A 15,996-nucleotide genomic window follows, 5' to 3' on the forward strand; every position below is an offset into this window, starting at 1 on the left:
ATGAATATTAGTGGCATAATAATCAAAGATGTGGAACATGCACTGAACTGCCCTTTAGCAACAAAATTAAATCCCCTGGGGCTGCTGCTGTGGGAAACACCGAAAAATTTCAAAAATAATATGCATACATTTTTTTTTTCTTTCAAAAGGCATTCAAAACGAAGCAAGGGTGTTCAACGAAGGAAACAGCAGTTACGCATATCAAACTGGTCTCAAAAACCTTTATTCGCCAACACGCAGCTTTGTGCAACACACGAAAATACGATGTACACCTCACAGCAACGGAAATGCAATCGGCGTAACGAAGACTAGGCAAGAAAAAAAAAAAGTAAACCCAGACTTTGGCACCAACTTTGCGGCACTTTGAGAGATACATTGCACAGCAACTCGGCTTTTTCAATGTGAAGAGATTCAAGTGCACAAAATCTGCTACATACAGAAAACAAGGATAAAGTTTTATATAGATACAGTTAGGCAGTACACAATGGGACGTTATCTAAGCAGGCCTGTTTGCCAGTGGAGTCACCGATCAGTCTGCACTTCTATGTTATTTACTCTCGCTTGTTTGCGAATAAACTGTTGAAAAACTTACATCTGTTAGGAAATACTGTGCCATGCTGAAACAGTGCTCAATTAGAATGCATGGTAATACCAGGTTAGGCGAACTTGTTTTCAAACATGCTTTAGTGAACCATTTGCACCTGCTGAACAAACCTTCTTTTTTAATTGAAACCTTCAAAGTTAACCCTAACGAGGGGCTTCAATGGCAAGAGAAGTAACAATCTTGTACTCTTGCTTGCAGTTATAATTTGACTTGAAGTTAATATAATACAATAATGCAGTTAATAACAAAACTTGAAGTTATAGTCTTGCTAGCAGTTATAATTTTCAGTCACAGGTTTGCTTGCAGTTATCATTTGAATTTGCATGTTCTAAATGAGAGGCCCAGACGGATGACAAAATTCCATGGGCAGCTACGCGCAATCGCTTAACACACTTATGATATGTTATTCAATGTAAATATCTCAGCACGCGCTATTGCTGCCCTCATCTCTGCTTTGCCTTACGGCTTCATCTTCGTGACTAGAGAATGCAGCAGCTTCTCAAAGCCTGTGTCGTGACAAACGAGACGTCGGCGACAGCTTCCATTGTGTCGTTTCACGCAACCCAAAGTTGACAAAAAATACGGTGGTGACATCTGTCCAGCAAACCACCCCAAACAGACATACAGGCACTATCAGTCTTTGGTCTGCTGCAACGAAATTTCGAAGCAGAAAAAAAAAAGGACTCACTCGTTAAACCATGACCAAAGTGACATAACTGTGACAGAAGTGTGTCCACCAAACGTGGGGGGGAGCATAGCTTGCAGCCTTCAAATAAAAACTGCATGGTGATGCTGCTCTTTCATTGGCTTATTAAAGTCAATTAAAGTCAGTTTTGTTTTATTTATCCCCATGCAACATAGTGACCTGTTTTCAGCGAATTGTGATGAATGTTGCGACGCATCTTCAAAAACGCAGCAGAAACTATCAATTCAGAGCCCAACAAAGACACTAATCTCAGCAACCCCCATCTTTGAAAATATCATCAACCAACACTGTGCACTTCGAGCGAGATTCTTTCTAGCTCGTTTAGTTGTTTCTCAAGTCAGAACAGTAAATAATGTCTGGATTGCAAAACGTGAGTCAACAGTATGACTGTGTAGAGGCATTGCTTTTTACTAAATAGTAACCTCTACCTGCTTCTAAGAGATCTGCCAAAACTGCACTATCACTAAGAGGCACACATGTGTCAAATATTCTAAACAGTTGTTACCCAACAGTACCATTATGGCGTGCATCGCAGGAGTGTACAACAAAATTGTAAGTCACATTAGTAACTGTAGTTGTTGCAAGGAACTTTCCAGTGACATGGTTAACCTGCTCAGAAAATAGCTGCATTGCATGATGCCCTTTCTTAATGTCTTGAGCGATTAAAATGTTCAACCGCTGTTATCTTCAAGAAATCTACACACAATTGCTAGTTGCTATGTAGTACTCTTACCAGCTCTGTGAAAAGGTGCGGCTAAAATAAAAGGTTTGAATACCGAAGAAGTTTGTAAATGATTGCACGGGATACTTAATTGCTGTGTGCAGATATTGGTGCTATGTTTATTACCGTTCCTCGCATAGACTTCGGTTTTTGAAACGTTTAAATCCAACGATACTGCTGCCTTATAGGTTATGCCTCGTGCACTATGAGACGGCGGGATATAAATATATGTGAGATTCCCAGACGACTTGAAGGTCCCTTAATGGACTGCAGAATGCAAACGTTGAAAGACAGCTTCAAACTAGAAAGTCCAACACACAAAATCTCGAGCAAACTTGCACAAACTCGCCGCACACCACATTTCAAGCCTTGTTCGATTAAGACATTCCCTCTCGAGAGTCTAGAAGGCGTACAATTGACTTCGTTGCATATATAATTGCTAGTGTTCACAAATAAGCTAACACACTCACAGGTGTCAGTACAGTTCACGCACACAAACTTGTCACTTACATTTTTTCCCTGGTGGCCTTACAGGAGGCAGTGAATTTCCCATACAATTTATGCAAAATACATTTTGATGAATCCAGTCGCTCGACAGACTTTTATGCTTTTATGCTGATCACAGCACTTTAAACTTGCTCCTAACATGGCTAAACACTTGTTTCAGCAAGCTAGCTCGGGACCTGACCATATCACACACAGCGTGGATTCAGCTCTGGTGGACACTGGCCACACAAATCGCTGTTCACGTCGGAACGAAAGCTTTTGGGTTGGCAGGACTGAACTGCCACTTTGTAACAGTTGTTGCTCGCGAATGCAACAATGCGCTGCGGCTTAACCCCTTAAGTGCTTTGGACGAGCAGAGCTCGTCCTGCCCAAACTGTCACCAAACTGCTTTGGACGAGCAGAGCTCGTCTTAGCGGAATAGCTACTGCCCTATACTGTTCAGGACGAGAAGCGCTCGTCTGCGGCTTAGATTGCGTGCCGTCCACTAGATGGCAGCATTTGCTCGACTAATTAGTTTTCTCCTGCGGTAAGGCGCGCTTTTTTTATGAAAATATGGCGTGCGCTGGCGCCGACCCATGCATAGCTGGCCCGTCAACTAGAAAAAGAAGCTGTTCATTTTCGTCATCTTCTTCAAGTGATGCTGATTCGGATACAGATGTTTATCTTGTCTCTGGAAGTGAAGACAGCGATGACGGTGAATTGAGCAGCTCCTCCGGTGATAACAAAGACAGCGGGGAAGCGAACATCGCGACTGCGCGCGAGTGGATCCTGCTTTATGTGGACAATCCTCCTGTGAAGGCTCATCGCTTTCCATTCTTGGCCATTCCAAGCAAGACTTTCATATTGTCATCGCCGGGTGACATTATGGAATATATTCAGCAGTTTCTAGACGAGGAACTTTTATAATATGTTGTAGACAAAACCAATCGCAAAGCGGTTGAAAAGTTGAAATGCTTTCCTCCCAGTGATCACTCCCGCCTCAAAAAATGGGTACCAGTGACAAAGGAAGAGATGTGGGTATTCCTTGCACTCCAGCTATTGCAAAGGTGCTTAGCCTACACAAGTGAATAAAGATGTGGCATCTGCAACTGTTCTATTAATAAAGTTTTTAATTTTGTTAGCAGCAGGTACCTGGTTTCCTATGTATTCTTCAGAAATACACTTTATTGTGTTGATTTGACTAACTGTGGGGTACAAATAATTTTTCAACATCGACTAGCTACTTTTTAGTACAATCAGATTCGAAATCAGCAATAAAAAAAATAGGCACTCTTGGTCGGGAAATTCTAAAAAAAATAAAGCACTTAAGGGGTTAAAGGAGTACTGACACAAAATTTTGAAGCTGAGGTAACTATCGGCGTTTTCCAATTTACCCTTCAGATGGCTTCGTTGCAGTCTTCGCGGACAGTCCGCCGTGTTAAGCCCCATTCCAATTCAAACAAATCAGTCAACGAAGACTGCTTTGAGCACACAGCATCGAAGTCAGCAACGATGCAGGCTACCTTCCTGTCTGAACTAATAAGTGACGCCAGCGCTACCTTTTCGCATATTAATGCTGTGACACACTAAGTTTTCCTTTTATTGAAATATTTAGTATACGTTACCAGTGGTGAAGGTGCTCCTGTTGAACTTTTACATCGGGTAATGTTTGTAATAATAACAGTAATATCATTTACGAAACCTGTGGTCTGCGTTTCGCAACATGTCTGCTACGAGGTTGTCGTCTGCGTTAATGACCGCTGTGCCATTCCAATTCTTCTTCCTTTAGACGTCTAATCAGACTGCTTCATAAGCTGTCTACCAAGCTGTCCACGAAATTGGAACACAGCCTACGTAAAAGGCTTCCTTTGTATACAGGGATGTCTCCCAGCAAGTTTCAACAGTAATCGTACAGTGTAACACATTTTAAGTCCATTTAAATCTATGCACGCACGAGAAAGCTCAGAACGGATACCCTTTCGCAATCGGCATCAGCATGATGCCAGCTGGGCATGCATGCGTCCACCCTGGCTGTGGTTCAACGAGGACGGTGCCGTCACGAGCGCCCTCCTGTCATGGCGGCTGCCTCGGTGTTCAGTCAAAACCGAAACTGACACACATAAACGAGGCTGTAAATATTTACTCTGCCATCGACCGTCTAATGTTCCATTCCACGATTGGTAAGCTCGTAGGCAACCACAGCAGCAAAAAAAAAAAAAAAAAAAAATCGCGAAAATTTCGGTGTCAGTACTCCTTCAAACTACCTCCCCATCTTTGATACAAAAAGCATTAATGGTGGATATGCAAGTTCAACGACCTGTCATGTGACCTCCTAAACAACCAACTTTCAACCACACCGGCCCATGGCTTACCGTGCAAAGTTAGCTAAACAAAGCACTTATTCTAAAGTCAATTGGCTATCACCACGAGCGATGCCGAGAGAGTTGGACGTCTCTCAAAGCGCAAGCTAAGCTGAAAATGTGGCAATGTGGCCCCTCTAAACTACGTTTCTCGTAGAGTGACAAAATAGTGCTTGCTTACATGAAAATATACATCAGGGTGACAAAAATATTGCACTCTCGTTGCCGGCTTAGCCACCTGAGGTCGTTCATCCCGTAACACACAGGCAAACCACATTTTTGCGTACAAGAGGATTGCACGAACAAATCTCTCTATTACATTTCACAGTTTATGCGTTCGAAAGGTATTCTTCCATGTGTATTCAATTTGTCACCACACAAAACGTCGGTTCAGGACGATACTAAAAAAAAACTCAACTGTTGATGAGGTACCAATACTCCACACACAAAACCGTGACACAAGTGGCATAATCCACACAGCTGCTACCACTAGCTGCCAAACATAAGGCCAAGCTTTCATTCAATTTCACAAGATATGAACCCATTACCCAGATGCAGTGGATTCTGAGATCTAACAACGAAAGAAGCCCTGGTGCAGCCCTGGTGCAGCCCCGGTGCAACCCCAGTGCACTTGGGAGCAGTGCATAAACAACCTCAAACGAAAAATTATCAACGATGTAGATGATTCTCACATTAAGTGCGTGCGACAACTTTAGCTCACTGGGTATTAACGATATCCAAAACTCAGAGCTCATAACGCCTCGATGTGTGTAAAGGTGGTACGGATCACAGCTTACCAGCCTAGGTTCACCCGCTTCCAAGGTGGTACAAATGTAGATACATGAACCCGTAAGACACAACCTCCACTTCTGGGCTTCCATTATTATGCTCTTCACCACCCCTTCATTGCCCCATTAAATTCTTATGGCCCTGATCACGATAACGAGTTTATAAGCAGCGGCCATGCGTTTTTCAATGGTTTTTTTTTCAAAGGTAACAAACCAAATAGCATACTGCCTGCAAGAGGGGACAGAAATCTGTCCCCTCTTGCAGACTGAATCAGTCAGTAGATCTGTATGTCCGAAAAGCACAAAAAATGTCGTTTTTTCTTGCACCCCATCACCTTGCTTGTGATTGCATCGAAAGAGTGTTGTTGTCCTTTCTCGATGAAAAAAAAACCCTTTTTAGCACCCATGCTGATCGAAATCAGGACACGTGTTCACACCTGAAGCACATCAATATCAATGCTGACTTTTTTTTGCATCTTCCTGTTTTTGGAGAACGATGGAGACTGCATAGAATCAAGGGAGTGCTCATAGTCGATAAAACAGAGCTCTGTCCCATCGTGCACCTGTCACCTTATCACACATCGAGGACAAAGAATGTCCTCAGCTGCACCAACTTGCAACACAACAACCAGAACTGTAGAAATACCACGCTGATCAAGTTTAAAAAGATGAAAATAAGGAGGAAACAAGCTACACACAAATACAGAAGCGTGCCCAGGTATTGCTTCTCATGCCCAAAACTGTGCATTTGGGGCTGTATTTTTTTGCTATCTTGATACCGCCCCCTGAATACCTATTTCCATGCTGTTATAGCAGGACTGTACCAATGTTCTTTACTGAGAAAAAAATAGGGCAGCTTTGTACTAGTGCCGCAAAGACTGGGCAAAGAGCGAAGCTAGTGGCCTTACCTAGCCTATTCCTGGTTCGGATAAGTTTATGCATACTAGTTATGCTTGGAGACTCGGTCAAGTTTTCTGCATGGTGTCGCCGTTAGCCCCCCAAAGAGCAATGAACACTCGGTCATTAAAACGTGAACAATGCACGCATGCCAACCGGCTTTGTGGTGAAGCTCCAAGAGTAGCGGAGGGCACAGCAGGACAAGCATTTGCTCAAAATTTTTCAACTTGTTCGGTGGCCACCGTTCCACTTGTGTGGTCTGGCGTGTGAGACGCTAATTAAGAAACTTATTAATGTAATCACTTCTTGGACTTTTGGCTTCTTTCATTTTTCTTCTTTCTTTCATTTGGCTCCTTTCATTCTTTCTTTCAAAGTCAAAACTCGTCGTCGCAGCAAGCGATAGAGTGAGCCACCCCACGACGCGTTTTTAAAGCTGTTCTTTAAAACAGCTTTATCGCGCTTCCGACAGGTGGCGGCACAAGTCCCGCCCGAGCGCAGTGAGGCAAAGCTACCGTAAAGCTGCAGTGCCCGCACGCAATGACATCATCGCTCGGTGAGGTTTTCCTGTGCACGATCGCCAGCCCAACCAGCAGCATAAACAACATCGCTGTTAAAATGCAATTTCCTCCCAACTTAATGTTGCACTGCACTGAATGTTTACACAAGATAATGAAAACACATGGGACATTTACAAGTGCAAGTAGTCAGCGCAGTCCAACATGAACCATTACCAACTAGCTGCATTCTAAGCGTTGCTTTCTCCTAATTTTCACCTTTGTAATAAAACTGACCATCGCAGTCTTTGCACAGTTGACACGTACCACCAACAAGCCCACGGAATGACAGGGCTGGAGGCCCCTACGGCATGTAGATGTCCTGCCAACCCCCGCCATCCAATACCCATTCTTAAAGGACTGTCCCAACGATTTCTTTGCTAAGGGAAATGCAATTTCCTCCAAATTTTCGTCTTTGTAATAAACCTCATCAGCGCAACGTTTCCACAGTTCTGATGTACGACCAACTAGCCTGCAGGCCCTCCTCAAAAAATCCAACCAGGCCCCAAACAGAGCCAGAGACATCTACGGCGCGTAGAGTCGCAATAAACCTGACCATCGCAGTCTTTCCACAGTTCAGATGCACCCCCAACTATCCCACAAACCCTCCTCGAAAACAACCGGGCATCGATAGGGCGGGAGGCGCCTATGGTGTGTAGATGTCTCTCAGCATGACATAGTCCCTGATGATTTTCGGCAGTCCCTCGAGGTCCCTGTCGCATCCCTTGGGCTCCTTGCTCAACTCCTTGCCGATCCAGTATGCTCTCCTGGCCAGCCAAGAGAGGCTCGGTGCCGACACTTCCTCCGACCGGACGGCGATTCCGGCCTGCCGGAAAGCCGCCAGCAGTTGGCGGTCGTTGCGCTGGGCGGCCCACGACACGGCGTCGCGCCCAGCCTTGTCGCAGCAGCCGTGCGGCGCCCCTGCGGCCAGGAGCATGTGGCCGATGACCGAGCGGCCGGCGTAGCGGGCGCACAGCCAGAGCGGGCAGTCGCCGTAGAAGGTGCTGCTGACGCGCACACTGGCATTGTGCGTTAACAGGACGTAGACGAGCCCCGGCCGGCCGTGCTGTGCGGCCAGCCACAGGGGCGTCTTGCCGAACATGTCCCGACGGCAGGTGCGGATGGCTGCGCGGGTACGGAAAAGGAGGTTCAGGGTTAAGGGGGCGCACTGTTCTTGAGGACAGAAAATTGGTCAAAAAAATCAATTTTCTGCGTTAATTTTATTCACAGTCTACAGGTCCCGAAGAATGTACCTGCAAAATATTACAGCCGTACCGTGAGTATTTGCAAAGCTGTTGCCCTTTGGAGTTGCCCAAATGACCACTTTCACATATGTTTCCAAACTTCATGTCTTGTTTTCTCCGGGCCAACTTTTTTCCTGTGAAGCCAACTGCCGGGTACAATATCTCGGGATATACTGGTCAGATTTGTATCATTTTTGCTGCATTTGAAAGCTTATTATCTAAACAAACCGCACAGAAATTCTTTTTGCGAGCACAATTTTTTACGCAGTCAGTTTTACGAGAACTTTGGCAATTGATCACCACACATTTAATAAGTTTGCAGGAATTGCAGGAACAATGCTAAAATTACTGATGTGGTACAGTTGCACTCCTTGGTCCTTCCTAGAGCACAAAGGGTTAAAAAGAATTCAAGTATTTCATATGGACACAATGAAAAAATTGCCCTACATGGAATGCCACAACATGTTGCCTCTGAACTCACACCGCGTAGACGAAAACTGACTAAATATTTGATCTCAGGATGTTAAAACACGCTCAATGTGTACATGTCAAGCACACAGGGAGAAGAATACCAAAAATCTCCTTAGGATTAATGTTCCCCCCCACAAAGAGGACATGAAGACCAATACAAGTTTGCTTCATTAAAAAGATCTCGATTAGTGCAGGAATCTCATTTTTTTCGCCCCAATTCCAGCAACAGAGGAATGTGAAATTAATTAGAGTGGTGTAGAGTGTCTCGCTTTATCTTTCGTGTGTCAGCTAATGAGAGAGGAAGGGAGAGAGAAAAAGAGGGCTTTAATGAATGCTAAGGCAGTTAGCCCCACAAATAGAGGGGCCAACACCCCCCCCCCGCAAGCCTGCACCTCCGTTACAGACATTCAGATAATGAAACGTGTAAACAATCAACACCTTAACGAGCAAACCTTCGCAAGACTAAAGTAGCAGTAAGCCCGAAAACATGGCCAAGGCCAGTTTCCAGAAGAATACCTCATGCAGGGTGTCGAAAACGAAACAAAAACCAGAATCGAAAAACAAGGAAAAGGATATTTTTGGTCAGCACAAAAACGAAAACGTAACATTATTTATTAGTATTTCATTCAGGAGAAAAACCAAAAAAATTCCATTTCGGTTTTCGGTTTGAGTGGCAAGTTATTTCAGGATTCATTTCAATTTCCATGCAGCAACGTGAGATACCATTTTTGCCATAAAATCGTCTTTTGTCTCACTGGCACCCTCTCTCATTCACCAGGCTTGCTGCCTGTTTCCATACTCTCTTTGTGTCGATAGGTGCAGTGCTGAGCTCCCCGCGTGATCGCTGCGTGCATCTGGTTGCGGTGCGGACGACGCAGTTTTTTTTTTATCTATTTATACATATATATAAATTTATATTTATTCATTTCATTATTGAAATACCCACATTAGCCTACAGCATTTTTGTGGAGGTGGAAACAGCTACAAGTCATGTTGCACTTGCGCACAAGTGCTGCCAGAGCACAGAAGAAAACATTTCATAAGAGGCAGAAGCAACAGTGTCAGGCAGGCATTCCTATCTCTAAGAAAAAGACGCTTCTAATGCTTTTCTAATATTCACCAGTTTTCTTCCTGTTATCTCTTTCTCCGGATGTATACATGGGGAGCTGAAGGTACTGATGCTGGTCCTCTGCTACCTCCTCTCACACAATCTGTTTTAAGATTAAACACAGGAATTTTAGAATGTTCCATAAGGCAGAAGAGTGTAAACCTGTAACGACTGTATCACACCTATACACAAGTCAGTAACAAAGCGCAGAGCCGGATTTCGAATTGCCTCTGATTCATAAGAACTTCAGTGTTTGATCCCAGATCCAAGGCGGCATACTCAAAAATTGAGTGTACGCGTGCAGCGCACTGGTTTTCTGGAACTTGGAACTTTGAGTGTTCGCCCCTAACAAATGTACAGCACTTCACCCCAATGGGGCACCCAAAACAAATACTGCTCGAGGATTTTTCGTCTATGATAGAATCCCATACCCCTGCTACACGAGCGTTGAGAAGGCTGTTGAGTGGAATGTCATTTGACTCAAAGGACACCTTTGAGCTGCTACATGACGTTTTTCAAAGACTTTTGGTTGAAATGCCATTTGAGTCAAAGGAGCACTAAACGTGAGCGGTCGTACTCTCGAGTAGTTTCCACATGCCGTAATTACAAAAACAATTATTTAAGAGTAAAGTTGGGGTTTTAAAGTGCACAATCTTCATAATTTCTCGCTTCTTTTTTTGTTTTCTATCAATCGCTCTTCGATCACAAAGTAACTTGGTACTCTTGACACCAGTGCTTCAAAAAAAAACTGGCTGTCAGCACATCTTTAAAGGGGCACTGACACAAAAATTTAGCATCTTGTTTTTTTCGTTGCGATAAGTAGCTAGTGACCTACTTATAACCTGTAGAAACCTCATTTGCTTCAGCGTGCGACGGTTGTTTAATTAGAGGGATTTTAAATGCGGCCAGTCGCAGTTTCGGTTTCAGCGAGTGCCGCGAAACGATGGATTTTGTGGATTTTGTGTGAACAAAGCTGACCACGTGACCGTCGGAGGGATATCACAGAGCAGAGCCGCCGTAGCACTGTCGAATCCGCATCGACGGCAGTTTCTGCGAATGCCCCCATGTACTGATCTCGTGAGGCGCTTAATTAAAAAGCGACCGTGGATGCGACGCAGGCGCTGCGAGTGCAAATGCTACCGCGGCTAAAGAACGACGCGCGACGCTCGAGACGGTGGGTGGCAAGACGCGCGCTGGGAGCAGCCGGCCGGTCTGCCTACAGGTCCGCCTACAGATGTGTTCGGCTCAGCACTGCGGCGGATATTCGAGTGCCGCTCTCGTAAGCGGTGCAGATGACAATTTTTAATGCAACCCGCCATCGCATCATTAACTCCTTTCTCATTTAAGCCACTATGGTCGGGACTTGGGGACAATTTCGTGCAGCGGTAACAAGCTATCACTCGAGCTACCTGCGCCGGCCTGGGCCACTTCGCGGCCGTGGCCGCCGCCTGCACAGCGACCGTGCGGCTAGCTCAGTGGTCTTTTCGTGCCTCCGGCGCGTTTTCGCATCCAATGGTAATAAACAGTAATAGAAACAGAGTGCCTAGAATCGCTGTAGAACTTTGGTCGCGGCCAGCTGCCCGATTAGCTGACGAAATCACGGTGCCTCCGCCGCCAACGATCAGGTCGTTCGTTCTCGAGAGCCGAAGCTCCGCCCTCCGGCCCTCCGATTGGAGCGGCGAGCCGGGCGAGCCCACGTAAAACGCCGGTAGTGCGGAAGCGGCAAACACAAACTCGTGACGTGTTTGGATGTTGTTTATTTACAATTGCGCGTGGTCCTCTGCTGGCTGCTCGGTTGCGTTTCGCACACTTCAAAATTGATTTTAAATATGTTCTAGGCTGTATTCGCCGCTGATATTTTGCAGATGATGTATATGTGTTCCCACCAATCTATCTCCGACGTTATCTCGCCTTCAAAATTTTGTGTCAGTGCCCCTTTAATGCGCACTTGTAGATTGCTGCCAAATTGATCGGCAATAACTGTCTTTTTGCTCATTTGAATTCAGAAATTAATTTTATGTCAATAACGAAACCGAGCAGCAGTGGCGACACCAAAAATTCCCCGCATTTCCCCGAGGGGAAGAATGTGAAAGTGCGAATGCACGAGTTGAATTTGCGCGGTTCGGTAATGTTCGCGAAAGAGAGATCACACACACACACACACACAACTACAAAGAAAGAAAGATGCATTTATTCACAGACACCTATTTGTGTTGTCGTTGTACTTGATTGCTAGAGCGGATCTCAGCTTTGAAATTTCGTGTCAGTACTCCTTTAAGCAGGTGCATTAGCCCTTCTCACGCCCGATTCTTGGCCAATCCCCCACGTGGGTATGTGCCATGTCAGCGGCCAGGCAGTGCGCGCCCATCTCCCCCGTTGCCAAGGAAGACGAGGAGATTCCTTGCCAATCCCCCACGTGGGTATGTGCTATGTCAGCGGCCAGGCTGCGCGTGCCCATCTCCACGTGCGCGGACATCGCCGGTGGACACAGGTTCAGGGTCGCTTAAGAAGTGCATTCGCACTTAAAACATGGTGGGTGAACGCGGAAACTTCCAACGTCCTTTGAGAATTGTCGTGTAGGTTGGCAGAACTCGTCCCAGTTTAAATGGCATTTGAAATTTCAAAGGTCACTTGACTCAAATGTGCTTTCAAACCCTCGTGTGGCACAGGTATCAAACCTGGGCGCCAGGTTGAGGACTGCCAGAGTGTAGTTTCTGGGGACCAGGGCGGTAACTTCGAGCGCCATTTGCAGCTGCGCCGTCAAAAGGTATCCGACAAGCAGTGCTCAATAAATGTCTTCGGATCTTGTTGTGCGCAGTTGAGCTATTTAATGACACCTTTACTAAAGATAATAAGCATCACTTTATGTTCTCACTGCAATTTCGTAATTTTAGTGTTTTCAACCTAATTCCATAAATTTCATTTTTTGCTTGCACACAAAAAGGAACCGTTATGAACCGTTACGAACCACTATTTTTTTCATTACGGAGCCGAAGGGAAATGTAAATTTTATTTACAGAACGAAACAGAAACCAGAACGAAAGAAGTTTCATTAGGACACCCCGACCTCAAGCACAGCAGCAGAGCTGATACAATTCTCCAATGAAATGTAAACAATTCAGGCAACACTTGTCCCTGTCGATTATAATGGGTCCAGAGCCACTTCCTAAAAAAATCCCATTCCATCTCCACTAACGTGAAACCTGGGGAGGGGGCGAAGCATGCAGTGCATAAGTGTATTCTCGGTGCCTTGGCGTTTTTGCCCACGGATATGAAAATCGTTAGGGGGTAGAGGTATACAGCTTTGCTGAAAAAGTGTCGTGTCTTTGAAGCACGAAGCTCTCTAGCACGAGGCATAAACGAGTGCTCCGGTGTGTTTTTTATTAGACGTTTTGAAGCGTTCCAGCGCAAGGCATAAACAAGCGTCCCAATGTTTTTTTAGTACGCGTTATGAAGCGTTTCACGGTGTTTTTAGTATGCGTGACTACATGAGGCGACGGTTACGTTGACAACATGAGACACCAACAGCCCAAGCCCCTAAGGGGCTTCACCCCTAAAGCGCGCACACGTGAATGCAGGCAAATCTAACCTACCTGGGTTACGAAGGAGAAGCTGCGCTAGCCGGACGTTTCCCAGCCGGCAGACGGTGCACAAGGGTGGCTCCTCGCGTCCGACACTGTCTCGACTCATCTGGTTCACATCAGCGCCAAGCGACAGCAGAATGCGTGCAATGTCCCAGGCTTTCCTGCACATCCAAGGACAAGAAATGTGGGCGAAAATAATCGTGACCCATTCCATTATGAGGAGATTAATGATCGGCAAAATGTTTTAGCGCACGACATAGAGGCGACACAGGAATCAGGCGAAAGGTATGAGCAAATTTTATACCTCTAGTGCATTGAGTAATTCGAAGCGTACGAGATGCGCACTTACAAGAGCATCATTTCACGCGTTACTGGTACCTCGATGCTTAACCCGTTAACTGTCACTGACGTACCGGTATGCTTCCGCATTTCCCCTCCACAGTGCAACTGACACACTGGTACGTTCTCCATTGTGCATTCAAAAATTTGCGCCATAGCACAAAGCTGGTGCGCCTGGACTGTTCGCGCCATCTGTCGAATCTTTCTAGTAGTTCGCATTTTCACTCGCAAGCCCTCTACAGTATATTGAAGAGTACGGAGCGACCGCACCCCCCTTCGTTGCTGGGGTGCATGGTCGCTCCGTGCACTGTACTCTGATGGGATGAGTGACCATGCGGCACGTGTGCGATTACGGGTGCAGGGGTTGTTGTGCCATCCACAAGGGGTTTCTAGGTTTTTTTTTTTTATTATTATTATTCTGTTCCTGCGTCTGCTACGGTGTGCCAGGTTAGCCCAGCGCGCCGTTGCCTCTCCAATTGACCAAAACATGACTCAATCGCGGCTTTCACTCGCTCGCCACGCCCTCACTTGCCGCTGTCAGCAGCAGCAACGAGGTTGTTGCAACAATGTTGTATCCTCTTTTTTCTCTGTTATCATGATTTCGCAACACGTCATTTCTGTGCATTGTGCGAGCTGCTGAAAGTGCTCCCTCCATGCCCACGATTACTTTGTTGACCGCACACGGCCTTCGACTGCGGACAAAACCGATGGTTCTTCCGATTCTGATCCGAATAAGAGCCGAGCTCGGATTCGCATTCTGAGAGCTCCTCATCCGAGGAAGGGGTGTAAGTTCCACAGCATCAGTTTCTGATGTTGAAACGGTGAGGTCGTCGTCCCGGATGCGAGCATGGCAAACTGAAAATATCTGGAAGAAAGGTGATTTCTCATCCGCGCTTTTTCCTTTCGACGCAGTATGTTCCAGACGCTATCATAGTATAAATTACTATGCTCCTTCCCAGATATTCCGGAAACCAGGCCGACACTGGGAGTGCGCCACGGCCAGAAAGGCCTGACAGTGAAAGTCTGCGTGCTTCTCATCATACCACACCATTGAGAGCACGGTCTCATTCTGTAAACTTGTTCTCTAGCGATTTTTGCTCCTAATTTCACTTCAGAGTAAAGTTGCACATTCGCTCCTCACTCAAGAAGAGCCCGTTTAACTTTTGGCCTCAGAATTCTGTTGAGAAGACAAATGTTGACGGCGTTCTCGCATTCACACATTCCCAAGTATAAAGGAAGCCTATGGGCACGACTGTCATAGAACATTCGAATGGCCCTCGGCTCGGACGTCATTGCTATCCGTCATTGGAGCGCGCGGGTACCAACAGCTGATCGCACGCAATCGACAAGAAAGAGAAACACGTACCTGGACAACGCAGCACCCAGGGGCGTCGCGCCCTGCAGCTTGGCGTTGACGTCCCCTCCCGAAGAGACGTGCCTCACGATAGCTTCAATATTACTCGTGGTGACGGCAAAGTGAATGTCCGCAGGGCTTCCCGGTTCCATTTTGACATCCGCGGGGCTCTCCAGCTCCAGCTTCATGATCGCGGTCGTTACTTTTGTAAACTAGAAAAGACAGGTCAGAAAACTGAATGCTCTCACATGGCGCAGCCTAGCAAAACAAACAGAATCGCGTCTGTTTACAGAACGATCGAGACATAATCGATTCCACTCACCGTGCTTTCCACGACCACGGATAGGTTACGTCCTCGAGACGTCCGAGCAAAACGGTGCTCTTTCGTGCGTAGACACCAGCCTAGTGAACAAATAGTGCAAACGACCAAACACAACGATAAACCGTGCAGAGCGAAGAAAGCGCAGGTAGTCCACACGAGATGGGCGACGCAGCTCTGCCGTCACGCCATTTTCGTTTACGAACGCATTGCATTAGCGTAAAAACTGCACCCAGACGCTTGTCATGACGTCATAGACGGCGCGTTCGAAAATTACGCGCTACAGCACTGACTTTGGCGCTGACGCCGGCGGTGTAAGATACAAACTTCATGCTTGAATGACTTTTCAACCTCCTTGGCTTGTACTAATTCTTATCAAGCGTAGTTTACTAATGGTTGTTACAATATAAAATACAAAATGTAGTGAGGCATTCAAGTGTTTGATGATGATGACTAGAGGC

At 46.0% G+C, this 15,996-nt stretch overlaps 1 protein-coding gene across 1 annotated transcript; it reads right to left on the reverse strand.

Moving 5' to 3' along the window:
* Window positions 1–203: 203 nt before the first annotated feature.
* Window positions 204–15,774, reverse strand: LOC144137896 (ankyrin repeat domain-containing protein 55-like). The gene is made up of 4 exons (XM_077669913.1): window positions 15,539–15,774; window positions 15,229–15,428; window positions 13,533–13,684; window positions 204–8,241 (listed from the first exon to the last, which is right to left on the reverse strand). Exons 2-4 carry the CDS (start codon window positions 15,402–15,404, stop codon window positions 7,763–7,765), a joined length of 807 nt encoding a protein of 268 aa, XP_077526039.1. The 5' UTR covers window positions 15,405–15,428; window positions 15,539–15,774; the 3' UTR covers window positions 204–7,762.
* Between the last annotated feature and the right edge of the window lie 222 nt (window positions 15,775–15,996).

Source organism: Haemaphysalis longicornis, unplaced genomic scaffold, assembly GCF_048455015.1.
Source record: "Haemaphysalis longicornis isolate Haplotype H1 unplaced genomic scaffold, Haemaphysalis longicornis Haplotype H1 scaffold_5, whole genome shotgun sequence".
In the NCBI taxonomy this organism is placed as follows: Eukaryota; Metazoa; Arthropoda; class Arachnida; order Ixodida; family Ixodidae; genus Haemaphysalis; species Haemaphysalis longicornis.